At 33.6% G+C, this 14,025-nt stretch overlaps 1 protein-coding gene across 1 annotated transcript in view; it reads left to right on the top strand.

Annotated features, from left to right (window-relative positions):
* LOC126978075 (protein mini spindles) overlaps positions 1–12,565 on the top strand; it is a 57,978-nt gene extending 45,413 nt beyond the window's left edge. Inside the window, exons 31-37 of the mRNA XM_050826785.1 lie at positions 1,306–1,533; positions 3,030–3,153; positions 3,831–4,019; positions 5,978–6,131; positions 7,368–7,435; positions 8,245–8,376; positions 8,754–12,565. Coding sequence (XP_050682742.1) covers positions 1,306–1,533; positions 3,030–3,153; positions 3,831–4,019; positions 5,978–6,131; positions 7,368–7,435; positions 8,245–8,376; positions 8,754–8,864 — 1,006 coding nt within the window. The 3' untranslated portion in view covers positions 8,865–12,565. The remainder of the gene's footprint in view (positions 1–1,305; positions 1,534–3,029; positions 3,154–3,830; positions 4,020–5,977; positions 6,132–7,367; positions 7,436–8,244; positions 8,377–8,753) is intronic.
* The last annotated feature ends 1,460 nt before the right edge of the window (positions 12,566–14,025 follow it).

Below are 14,025 nucleotides of genomic sequence, written 5' to 3'. Positions count from 1 at the left end.
AATTGCCACGCTTGGCAGGCGGGTTGGCGATCGTAGTAAATGGTGTGGTCTTAACAAAAGATGCTACTGCTCATCCTCCGTTGTTTGTATCCCTCAGTCACCTCCTTCGACAACCACCCGTAAGCTTTTCCCATAGCCATAGGGGGAACCTTATTAGTAAGGCTGAGATCGATCGAGAGTACTTAGATTTTGCTCAGGCTTTACTTACGTGATAAAACGCGAACTTGACTTTTGCATTGAGCTGTCTTAGTTTAAGCTTAGTATCATTTCAGCTGTTAAAACTAAATTAAAGATTACACTAAACTTACACTGAGCTAAGTTTTACTTAAATAAAGTCTGAGTACGCTCTATAGATCTCAGGCTTAAACTGTACCATCAATTATCCGCATGTCTGTCAGTAAGCTTTATCCCAATTAGACTTAATTTTGATAGGATGTGTATTATTAGTGCATCTATTATAAACACTAAGATGGCGAGCAAGTACTTAAATGGCTGCTATGTTAATTAATTAAATATGTTTCATTTACTTACGTATTTACAAAGCAGTAAGATAGTACGGAAATTTATTTACACTTGACTGTTTTTTGGCACTAAGTAATTATTATATCTCCCCGGTATTAACTGCCACCAACTGCCCATAACGGTGTCAATATGATCATAGTTGTGGTGAATTGTAAACTTTTGTCGTGGCATGTGGCACATGTGGCTTCCCTGAATCTTGCAAATACACTTGTTACTTGTACTACTTGTCGATTTACTGGGGCTGTTTCTCAGAAAGCAATGAGTATGAGCACCGTTTGCAACTGCAATTAACATACATTACCAAATTGGTGATAGTACTTTTTTTACACTGCCAATTTCCAAATTTTTTGAGTTGTCTTGTGTGTAAATTGCGCCAAACTTGCAGACTCGTACTAGAATTAAGCGCGAGTCAATTTCCCTGAGGATGTCTCGTGTGGAGACGACAGACGTGTCGAATTAATTGTAGGCAAATATTGGCGGAATTTACACTCAAGATTTTCTAAAAACATTGGATAATTATGGATTTCCGCAAAATAAAGCCAAATTCAATAAATTTACTGCAACTTTCGTTATATGTTTGTATATTAAGCATGTAAGTATGTTTGAAAAAAGTGTTAATGAAAGATTTCACACCATGATCTATAAATTTCAGACTTCTATTAATATTTACTTTTAATAGTAGGTGGGATTTTTTTTGAAGTTGGCTAAGTAGTATTGACCTACCGACTTGAAGATGAGCGTCATAATGTCACGCTAAAAATATATTATTACCTCTTTCCACAGCGCTCTAGTATCGCTCCTTCACGATTCGATAGCAGACACGAACCCTCAATACCCACGGTTCCAGGACCTCCTGCTGAAGTGCTTCTGGAAGACCCTGAAGATGATAACATCCTGGGAAGTTAACTCCATTGACTACGATTCTGTGTTGTATAAAATACATCTATTCTACAAAGCGTACCCCAATAGCTACTGGAAGAAGAATACTGACATGAGTGATACACCTTACAGGTTAGTTTAAGAAATTACTAATTTATTTATTTTATGGAAAAGGAGGAGAAACGAACGTACGGGTCACCTGGTGTTAAGTGATCACCGCCGCCCACATTCTCTTGCAATACCAGAGAAGTCACAGAAGCGTTTCTGGCCTTTACGGAAGGTGTACGCGCTTTTTTTGAAGGTCCGTAGGATGTCGGATCGTCCCGGAAACACCGCACAAGGAAGCTAATTCCACAGCTTTGTAGTACGAGGAAGAAAGCTCCTTGAAAACCGCACTGTGGAGGACCGCCACACATCCAGATGGTGGGGATGATATCCTAACTTGTGGTGTGTTGTGCGAAGGTAGATTTCGGCGGCAGGAATCAGATGATATTTCACCTGATATTTCAGCTATTGCTCTTCGGAACACTCCCCGTGATAAATGCTGTAGAAGACACACAGTAAAGCGACGTCTCTACGCAACGCCAAGTGATCCAACCGTTCACAGAGCGCCCGGAGTGCCCGGCAAAAATTTAAATCTGATACTCAGCCATCGTAACTTGAGAGTTGAGTGGATGGTAGATCAAGATGTAGCGGGCATTCTCAAATATAATTGTTTTATTTTCATCTGTGAAATCCCTTCAGTGATAATCCCTGCTAATATCAATGATGGGCCAAGTAGCATTATGTACGGTCAGCTCTCCTGCAGGTCATTTATATTGTATTGAAACCTTTTAAAATGAACCATTTTACTGTTACTTTTTCAATTATCTCTTTCTTATTCTAGTTTCGAGCTAGAAGACAATAACAATTGATAGATCATTTACATTCAATTTTCTAATGTGCAGTTATTGGATTTGAATAACTATAAGGTAGATCCTATAGATGCAATCATGACAAGAGACTTCAACAGACATAAAGATTTATGAACGATAAGATCTAGGTTAGCTCAGCGGCCATTCTCTATAGGCTTAAGTGTTGGAAGTGTAAAATGTTTCGACTAACCGCAACGTCTATCTATAAAATTTAAACAATTTGTTATTTTTAAAGTGATATCTCTCACTTCGGGGATTAATTATACAAATTTTGTAACCAAGAGAGCTCCGACGGAAACCGAGAGGTCGCGGATGAGAATTCCGCATCGTTCATAAATTTTCGTCACAAATTTAATTTGTATAATTATTAATCCCAGAAGCGAGCGATATCATTTAGAAATAACAAATTTCTTAGATTTGAAACAGCGCATCTAAAGTCAATTGCTTAATATGAAATTATTGGGGTTGAGCAGGTTATCAACAGCCGTAAAGTTGATCCTGCAGATGGAGCCACAATCTGAGAGTTGAACAAGACATACCAGGATTTACGAACCTTGCGTCACTCGAATGGTTGGCTCAGTTGGTAAGAGCGCTCGGACGGATCCCGGGAGGTTGCGGGTTCTAGCCTCGCATCGTTCATAAATTTTGGTTACAAATAAACTTTGCTATAATCAAAAAATTATAAATATATATAATCATTTTAAACGTTTACAGAACGGTGAAGACGCTGGTGCACACTCTTGTGAAGTCGAAAGGCAGCTCAATCACCAACCACCTTACTCAGATACCAGACATTAATGAGTCCGACTTGTATCCCTATTTACATAAAGTGTTGAAGGTGATTCTATATTTACTACTTACACTTTGATTTCTATAACGCCACCATTTTAAAAAATATATTATCATAAGTAAAAATACTATACTTGTGGCTGCATGGTAGTGTGGGTCACTCTTTGCCCTGGAATATTACCCAGAGAGATGATGGCTGGTCAAAGTGTCAGGGTTGTAAACTCTGTCTTCATCTTATTAAGACAATCATCTTATATATTTAGCTTTGTAGCTGTTATATATCATAATGTTGATGTAATTAATGTTCGCATAGTATTATTAGTGTACACTGATTGACCATGGCATATCATTTGTTATTAAACATTCAAATTTCATAACAATAATGAATTTTATGTCATTTTTATGTGAACACTACGTATTTTTAATTTCAACCTTTAATTTGAAACTGTATTATTTTAATAACATAAATAAAACTAAAAAACATGTACGTATGTTACTCATAAAAAATTGTGTTTCGGTGAAAGTGAAATTACTGGGCAAATGAGACTTAACATCTTATGTCTCCAGGTGACGAGCGCAATTGTGGTGCGGCTCATAGTATATGGGTTTTTCAATAATCCTGTCCAAAAGCAGGGCGTATCGATTACCATCAGCTGAACGTACAACTCGTCACGTCCCTAACTGTCATAAAAAATGTATTAATTGATAATGTGCATATCTTTTTAGCAATTGAAACTGGATGACAAGAAAGAGGTTGACACCGGCAACACCCTCGCAGTGAACGTGAGTCCCAACAAGGCGCTGAGTGCGGGCCGACTGCCGCGCCACGTGCACGAGGAGCTGGCGCACATCCTGAAGAGGATCGGCTCGCAGGAGCACAAGAAGGAGGCTCTCAGTCAGCTGTACGACCTGCGGGTATGTCTTCTGACAACTTCAAAGCCTACATGAAACAGAAACTTTTTCATAAATCTTATTACAATTTAAAGGAATATTTAAATTAATAGAAAACTTGGGTATAAATTGCTATAAAGAATGATGAGCTTTATTTTTTTTTATCACATATCACATTTTTATCTATTTATTTGGGTAATATTACATATATTTTTAATCTTACACAAATCATTAATTAATTATTCCAAACTTTAACAATAAATATTTGCATTATTTATACAAAAGCCTGAAAAATACGATAATTTTGTAGCTATACTTATTGTATTAATTAACTAAGTATTAGTACTTAAAACCGACTACGTTTAAAATAATCGATTTGAGATGGGACAAAAGAGAAAATAAAAAAAAAACATGCACCTCTTTTATTTGATAAAAATGAAAATGGCTCTCGTTTATAATTTAATTTACTATTCAAATAGAAAACTTTTTCAACGCATGTTTTATCTTACCAGTCAATGACGTTCTACATGCCACAAATAACATCATAATAAGCTTCGACTGCTATATCTACACTGCCGCATTTACTAGAGTTGTTTTAAATATTTTTGGTCTAAAAGCAGTAATGTAAAACATTTATGTAGTTCAGATTTATTCGGTGACAGTTGACACATGTACAGTGACAGTTGACACATGACTAAGGAGTTCCCCAAGGATCTCATCTTGGCCCTTTATTATTTAATATTTTCATCAACAATATAGACAATTTATTTCGGAATACAAGCTCTCTTCTATACGCTGATGATAATAAAATATTTACAAAAATTAAGAATTCAGATGATAGCATCCTCCTCCAGACTGACTTGAATAAGCTTGGTAATTACTGCTTAAAAATTTTTCTTACTATAAATATTGAAAAATGTTGTGCCATAAGTTTTTCAAGAAAATCTAATCCAATACTGTATAATTATCAGATATATGACACGAAATTAAAAAGAGTTCAAGAGGTTAGAGATTTGGGGGTAATCCTGAATAGTGAACTCACATTTAGAACCCACTATGATCATATAAAATGCTTGGTTTCATTTTAAGGCAGGGAAGTGAGTTTAAAAAATTGCATACATATTTAATTTTATACAACGCTTTTGTCAGGTCACATCTTGAGTATGCGTCAGTTGTTTGGAACCCCTGCTATAAAATTCATATAAACTGCTTGGAAAATATTCAAAATAAATTCATTTAGAATTCTGACAACATTTAGATCCCATATTTAATTTTCACTCCAACGATTTAAGTTCTTTGAAAGACCGTCGAACCCATAGAGACATAATATTTTTATATAAATTATTACATAATATAGCTGATTCTCCATATCTATTAAGTAAAATAGGATTACACTGCAGAAGGCCTACATCCCGATGTAAAGATGTATTAGATGTTGCCTATGCGAGAACAGTACATGGAAAGAACAGGTTTATAATTCGGGCATCTAGCTGTTATAGAGCATACAGTCATATTGTAAATGTTTTCAGATCATTGGTTTGTGATAATTTAAAAAATTACTGATTTTTTTAACCCCATTCTTACATTTTTTTTTCTGAATACTTATCTCATTTGTAACTAATTCATTATAGTATTGTATAATAGGCGTGTATAGTATTGTGTAACTTATATAGCTTGTAATTAGTTGTTAATTTGTATTACTTTTGTTTTGTGGTTTTTATCTTACCTTTTAACTAAAAGTGTCGTATAAATTGTTGGAAACTTCACTGGTGAAAGTGTAAGTTTTAAGATTTGTTAATATTTAAGTATCATAATACTGTTTGTTTCCTATACATGAATAAATAAATAAATAAAATTACATTGACTTTAAGCACCCTTTTGCAGTTCCGTTATCAGATTCCGAATGGCTTGTCCTTATCACATAGAACGTCATTATTAGCAGTATAATGTGGTCTCAATGAATCGTTACGTGTTCGTCACAGGAACGTCACCCCGACGTGGACATTTGGACGTATATGACGAACTCGTCGTTCTACTTCCGCAACTTCGTGGAGCGAGGGCTGTCGGAGGTCGCGGAGCAACGCACACAGCACACGCGCTCCATCTACAAGCCGAACATGAAGACCCAACACATCGGTGGGTGACACTCATGTTAACTCACCAGAGGGAGGCTCCTTTGCACAGGATGACGGCTAGCATATGAGTTCCACGACGGCGACTTTCTTTGCCGTTAAGCAGTAATGTGTAAGCATTATTGTGTTTCGGTCTAAAGGGCGCCATAGGTAATGAAATTACTGGGCAAATGAGACTTAAAATGTAATGTCTCAAGGCGACGAGAATTTTGGTTTTTCCTAAAACCCTGAATGGCACTGCCTTGTAATGGGAAGGGCGTGGCAATTACTATCAGCTGAACGTCCTGCTCATACCGATAATAGATAGATAATAATTATAAGTCTAGATATAACTTGACAGCTGTGAAAATGTCGAAAAAAATTGAGGTTGACTGATTAAATTAAATTAAATCGCGGTCGAAAATAACTGAACGAAAACTCTGTCGAAAGTCGCGTAGCCAGAGTTTTGTTTCAGACAATTTTTGAGCGTGATTGTGAGTCTTTTTTTATGAAAATAAAAGACTAGACGAGCAGGACGTTCAGCTGATGGTAATTGATACGACCTGTCCATTACAACTGAGCTCAAAAACCCCGAAAATTCTGAGCCGCACTACAATTGCGCTCGTCACCTTCAGACATAAGTTGTCAAATCTCATTCGCCCAGTAATTTCACTAGCTATGGCGCCCTTCAGACCGAAACACAGTAATGGTTACACATTACTGCTTCACGGCAGAATTGAGTGCCGTTGTGGTACTCATAATCTAGCCGGCATCCGGTGCATAGGAGTCTTCCACTGGTGTCTAGTCTAGTTGACGTTTGGTTTTATAACTATTAGGTCGTTAAACCACTTAACGGTGAAAACAATGTAAAAGCATAATTTATATGTGTGTGCAGCCCATTCCCCTGTGTATAATATCTTAAACATTCTTAAAATATGTCCAACCGATAAATTTGATAAATTTTGTTTCATTTGTATTTTTGTGTACTTTTTTCGCCTTATGTTTAATTGTATATAAAATCGTTATATTTTGTATTATATTCACTCCTACTTTGTTTATATTTAAGTGGAAACTTCTTTGGCTTGTGTAATATAAATTATGTGTTACAATGTGTATATAACTTAAGCTGTTTGCTTTCCAATAAATAAATAAAATAAAATAAGACCGTCTGAATGCCTATAGCGTTATTGATGCCGCACCTCTGTATTAGAACTTTCTAGATCTAACAGTGAATGTGTTAAAGTTCATATTTTTGCTTTAGACATGGACAACGAAACGGACGAGAATAATACACACCTCGTGTTCCTGGAGAAACTCAGAGCTTTGCAGGTAATGTTCTCAATTAAATTATTATCGTGATGTTATATATATATATGATTAAATAATAATATTATGCTTATTGGAATTATTCTGTGCGCTTCTTATAAACTCCAAATTAAAAGCTACAGTGCTAATCCATCAATGTAAATATTGTATTTAAAAAAAATTGGTAGTTGTAGAGACTGCCTTTAGAAGTGAAAACTTAGAACTTTTACTATTAAATATATAAAAACAATTAAAACAATATTTAAAAACAATTACATTATTAATTTCAATTTATTTTTTAACTTATTTTCAATAATATATTAATAAAACAAGAACACTATTTTACCTATGCACGGTATATACACATTCAACTTTTCACTAAATCTATTCAATTTCACTTATAAGATATACACGGTAAAAATGTTGCACAATACGTCAGCTGTATAGCTACAGATATACTGCTATGAGCATTTCGGTGACGCGATGTCAGATTTCCCCAATCCAAAAAGTGTCCAAGTATATAATATATTTATATTTTTTTTTTATTATTATTTTAAATTATTTATATATCGCCTGCGCCATTCATGAGCATATCGGTGACGCGAATCCATAAGATTTTCCCCAAAATAATAACAAGGGAAGCCATAGAAATTACGACGTAAGCCTCTAGTTTTATGACATTATTAATTATCTCTAATGTCAAATTAGATGGCAAAAACTTTTTGATGTAAAACATAATAGAAAATATTAAAATTTTATGAGAGAAATATCTCGTTTTTAGAAGATCAACAGTGGCTTGGGTTGCTAACGCAATAAAAATATTAATTTTTCAGGCTAAGGCCGGCCTTAAGATAGAATCAAGCACGTCCCCGTCATCTCACACGCCCACCGCGGACAACAGGACCCTGGCCGACTCCAACGACAACGCCCTGCCGCGACCACACAGCATCGACCCGCAACTAGAGGTAACATTCACGACTAAAGTTAACATTCAGTTAATCGCTTTGAATGCGAATGATATAACACTGTGGAACTTACTGAAATATACAATCCTTGCTGTCTCAACATCAGACAGAGATCTTATTTTTTTTACAGCAAAAACAGCCGAGCTAAGTCTTCCTGGTAAGGTAGATATATGAGTATACCATTCCAGACTTGAATCTAAAGTTATTCCTAAAAATACTGTTTAGTCAAACCATTGTATTATTTCTTCGTTAATTTAAATATTATATAGTTTTGTTTTAAATTTAATAACAAGTTATTATTAGTACTTTTTAAGGCAATATGCCTTAAAAAGTAAATTAGTTTATTATGAAGGAAGTAAGCATTTTTTTAATTACAGGTTCACACATCACCAAACGCATCTAGGAACGGTGACGACGTGTACGCTCTACGAATGAAACTGCAAAAACTCAAGACATTATCCAGTAATTTAAGGACGACTGATAGTTAGACTGTCTCGCTCACACCTACCATCGGACTAAAGTTCCATCTAACTCGGATAATGGACTGTTAACGTCCCTCACCGGAACATCCGATGTACGTGTTCTCTAACGAATTGTATTTTAATAGGAGTCAAGTATTAGGATTCGATATTTAAAAATTTCGCCAAAAGAAAATGGCGGATAATGGACCTACAGACTTGTGTCTTATGAGACGAAGAATAGAAATAGTGAGATAGTTTGATATTGAGTTGATGTGAAGTTCTATAGCGTTGTTTTTATGGCGTTATGTTTTAAATCTTTTGAATTATCAAAATAACATTAAACATTGATTTAAATATACAACAATAATGGCTTAACATTTAAAATTTACCGGACAAACAAATATGTAGCTAGGATTTTATATAAAATATAAAAAAGTAAATTATAACAGATACATTTCATCCATATAGCTATGCATTTCTATACTGATATTAATTGTTAACTATCTCGTTATCCCCATAATTTCTTTTCTATGAAATTTAAATTAAAGTGAGATTTTTACTAGTTATAGAATAGCGTAACAACGCCTGCAATTTGGTGTTTTATCTCTTATTGTATTTGTGTTTGTTTGTTCCTAAAAGTTAGTATCACTTGCGTCCGTGACTGACGGTCGCTCGGCTCGTCAAATATTTGAAAATGTCAAGCGCCCCTGGCGGCAAAACGTGAAACTAAATTGAGTGAGAAAATAACGTAGTAGCTAAGAAAACATATAAATCTCGTTTAGACTTCTTATTCTTTTTAGTCGAAAAACCGTTATTTCTTTTGTGTTTCAAATTAATTTTATCAAATATTATATAGTTGTAAGTAGTCGTCGATAAGAAACGTTGTGTGTGTTGAAATTTTTACGAGCGACCAGTTAACAGTTTTGTTCAATAAGCGATGCTCGTAATAACTTGCGTGTCAAATAAATGTTACGTTAACTTGAATTGAAATTAAAAAAAAATATATAATATTTGCTATTGTAGATTGAAATTTTTGACCTTTCCCATATAGAACGTCTTCCTTTTTAGCTTTTCTTTCTCTACTGTATAAAGTTTTAATTAGTATTAGTAACGGACCTGACAGTACTTTCTTGCACGGATGTTGTTTAAATGAAATACGAAAGCAAATAAAGAAGAGTTTCAAGGACCTATTTAAATTAACACAAATTTTCATCAGGACGTGTTGTGTGTGCAATACCACTGAAAAAATATACGTACATTTAAATGTATTGCATTGCGAAATTGACTGCGATTTACATGTTTTCTGAATTTGATGTACGCTCGTACGATTACTGTTACTTTACTAGTCCAAGTTTCGCTGGCGAATTGACATTTAAAAGATTTGGTGCTCACGTTTTGTGTAACAATTTAACAAATATTTTCTACTATGAGTAAGCTCTATATATTTTTTCGTCTCAATATGTCTTTGTCTCGAATACTAAAAGTGATGAGCAAATATGGCGGTCAATTAATCACTAATTTTAGTATACGAAGTTATATACAGCGTCGATTATTGAACACAGTAGATATATTATCATGACAATATAGTGTAGTAACGCCAGCGGGGTACATTGGCGTGTTATGGAGTGTTGTGTTTCTTGCCATAATACATTATTGGCGTGTTATTGGTGTGGTGTTATATGACTGTTTAATAGAGTATTGTTGTCTATGGATGTCTGGCGGCCATCTTGGATACTATACACTTGTATACTTTGGTCGCGAAGCACAATATTATTTTTATTTTGTCTTATACGTTTTCTCTCGCAGACGTACAATACCTACTCGCTCTCAAATGCCGAACAACATCGTTAGTAACTTTAGATAATATGTAGTATTTGGCAGTTGAGACTAAGGTTAATGTACGGAATTCGTTGTGCTGCGTAACTTGAGTATATAATTGAAATAAAAGGCATCAATATTTGCCCTTCAAACAGTGGGCGAAGAATTCAAAATATTTGATCGCGTCTTTAAAGTTGCAACCAATTAAATGCTTTTCAGATAATGAGGTATGTAGGCAGTGAAATCTTTAGTAGTAATTAAAATTGAACAAAAAACGTCCATAGTACTCAATGGTTAGATTTGGCAATAATTTGCATTATAAATATCAATGGTCACTTAGTGCTATAAATATTTAATAAACGGTCATTATTCTTATCTTTATTTAAAACAATAGAAGTAACTAAGATGCCCCATATTATATATTTGATACAAATGTTGTTTCTCATGAATGTAATTGGAATTGCACTTGATTAGAGCCGCCGTTAGATAATTCTGAGAGTAGGCTGTAGTGTTATTGTGTGTATTTATTATGATCTTCATCATTGTAGTCATTGTTATAGTGAAAACATTTTTTTTTAAATAATAATTTGTAACGAGATCATAGAGTAGCTGTTTTTTTAACGTTACACAGTCATACTGAATATTTTCAAGTAATTTGTAAATGATTATGAATGTAAATTTGCATATAGTATCATAAAAGTATCTTATATTATATTTGATAGTCATTTTCGTCGTAACGCTGAATTGTCGAATTATAAGACTGGTTTCGAAGTATCGTTTCGAGCAATACTCATGTAGTCGTATTTTGTGAAGCAATCATCCGGTAGGTTTTATAGGAAACTTCGTTGCCGTGATGAGGCTTTATTTGATAATTTTGTGTATAACAATCATCACTCATAGTCATCTACTAAACTTATAAGACACATTCCTGAAGCATTTGTTATTCAAATTTATGTTTATTTTAATTGGATAATTTTACACACGGATATTCAAGCTATCAGAGTCAACATAATAAGCTAATCTGATAAGAAATCTTTAGTTTTAGAACCTTGATTCGCTCCTGCCTCCTATTTAAAACAGAAAAATAAAAAACCTTGCCACATTGCGGGAAGTCATCAGCACCTATTAAAACTATATTTAAATGTAATTTGTGAATTGCTGTCGAAGTGTGTTGCTGTATATTTCTTTGCTTCCAAAACTATTTAAAGTGTCTGCACTAGTAAAAATATATTAATCAATAAAGTAAGAACTTGATTTTTTTTCTCTAAACGACATTTTGACATTTAAGTTTTCAATGAAGAAGGAATGTGGCGGAAATAGTAGTTTCTTATTAGTCTGTTTGTTATATTGACATGTATGTAATCTTAATGTTGATGTATTGTTTGTTTATGTTTGTCGAGTAAGTAGTATTATGAGTATTTATAACCAATTGACATTTTATTACTAGTGTTGTGTAAAAAAAATTCACTGTTACACCCCATTACACTTAAATACAATTTAATTTTTGAGGCCATACAGATTCTCTCTGTGTTTTGTTGTGTTACATGATGTTTAGTTGGAAAGTAATTGGGACTGATAAATATTTTTATATGATAATGTAATGTATTAGACGTTTTATTTAATATGCTTTCAATAGGACTATTATTTTGCTGTTAATTTTTAAATTTCAGAGTGCAGTGAGGAAAAAAATAATTTAAGCACTATCAATTCATCACCTCAATAATATTAATAACAAATATAATACCATGTAACATAGTAAGAATGCATATGGCAGTTATATATTTAATTCGGTAATTCTAATAAACACTTATCATACAAGAATATTATAATTTCTGAGCAGTTTTATTTATGTAAAATAATGTATTAAAATCATGATGTAATATTATTAAATAAAGTTCATACAACACTAACCTGGGTTTTATTTGTAAGAATCTCTTTTCAATTTTGTAAACAAATAGGTTGAGATCGCTCCTCACGTCGTGTGTGCGACTCCAGCACATCTCACCTATAACTATACATGTAGTTACAAACTTACCTTGGCTACAAATAACAATAATCGTTATTAGAATTAGATTTATTAATCATATTGTATAAAAATACGCATTAATTTCTAAACTGTTTAGTACATATTATATCTATTGATTTGGAATAGTGTCTTTGAAGTCAGTTTATGGTTAAATTTATTTTTAGATACAATATATAGCAGCTATCATCGTTTTTACTTGTTTGTATTATCTTTGTTAAATTGTTCCAAATAAAAGTTTTATTTAAAAAAAAAAGATTTTGTGAATCTTAACTACACCAACTAATAATTTGTCTAAATTTGTGTAGATCTACTAAATTTTGCAATGCAGCAAGGAACGTAAGCGCACTGCAATTTTATTACAGACAGTTCTGCTACAGATCCCTTACTGTGAGATAAGGAGTTCCATTGATCATCATATTTTACTACGAAAATTACTTGACCATAACGACGTAACGGTAGGTGACTCAAATATCCGCATAGTATAAAAAAGATTCGGCCTAGTATCGGTAATTTACTCCCAAGAATTGAAGAGTACTGTTACTTTGTCATGGATCCCATAAGCAGAACCTAACCAGACTATCACGAAACACACAACCTTTGAAGTATATCGTTTCCAATAAAAAAAGAATTATTGAAATCGGTTGGCGCTATATTGAACCAACCAACTAATTGCAACCACACGGAAAGCACCAACTTTTAAATAAAAATAGAATTATCAAAATCTGTTCACCCAGTCGAAAGTTCTGAGGTAAAAAATATAAAAAAAAACATACCGATAAATTGAGAACATCCTCCTTTTTTGAAGTCGGTTAAAAGAGCGACTCTATTGTGTTCATTTGTGAATGTGTCCTTTCATCTGTTCCATTCTGACAAGCGGGTCTTGTCTGGGGACTTGTCAATACTTGTACCATATTTAATGAAAAAATATTCGTTTTATTAAATTACTTACGCTTTTTGCATATCAATCTTATAGTAATAAAATAACCTTTCCGATGATAAGTCAAACCATATTTTTTTTGAGTCGTTAATGTATTATTGAAGCACTTTTATATCACACTTAGGCTTGTTGATTGATACACAGTTGACACACGACAAAAGAAAAAAAGTGTGCTTAAATTGTCACATTGTGTTAAGCACACTTTTGCCGTACTGTTGTCAGACTGCAAATGATATGTCCATATGTATAGAACGTCATTGTATTGATCAGTTTAATTTCCATACAGCCGTTTACAGATATTTTGCCTCTTTGTCACTTAAATTTAATTTAGTTTAATAAGGTTTGCATTAAGTATCCATCCCTACTCTGTGGCATAACATACAGGTAATGAGGCAGTGTCTACCTCG

Source organism: Leptidea sinapis, chromosome 47 (genome assembly GCF_905404315.1).
Source record: "Leptidea sinapis chromosome 47, ilLepSina1.1, whole genome shotgun sequence".
Taxonomy (NCBI): domain Eukaryota; kingdom Metazoa; phylum Arthropoda; class Insecta; order Lepidoptera; family Pieridae; genus Leptidea; species Leptidea sinapis.
The sequence above is the reverse complement of the archived record's forward strand: the minus strand, read 5'-3'. Positions and strand labels throughout refer to the sequence as shown.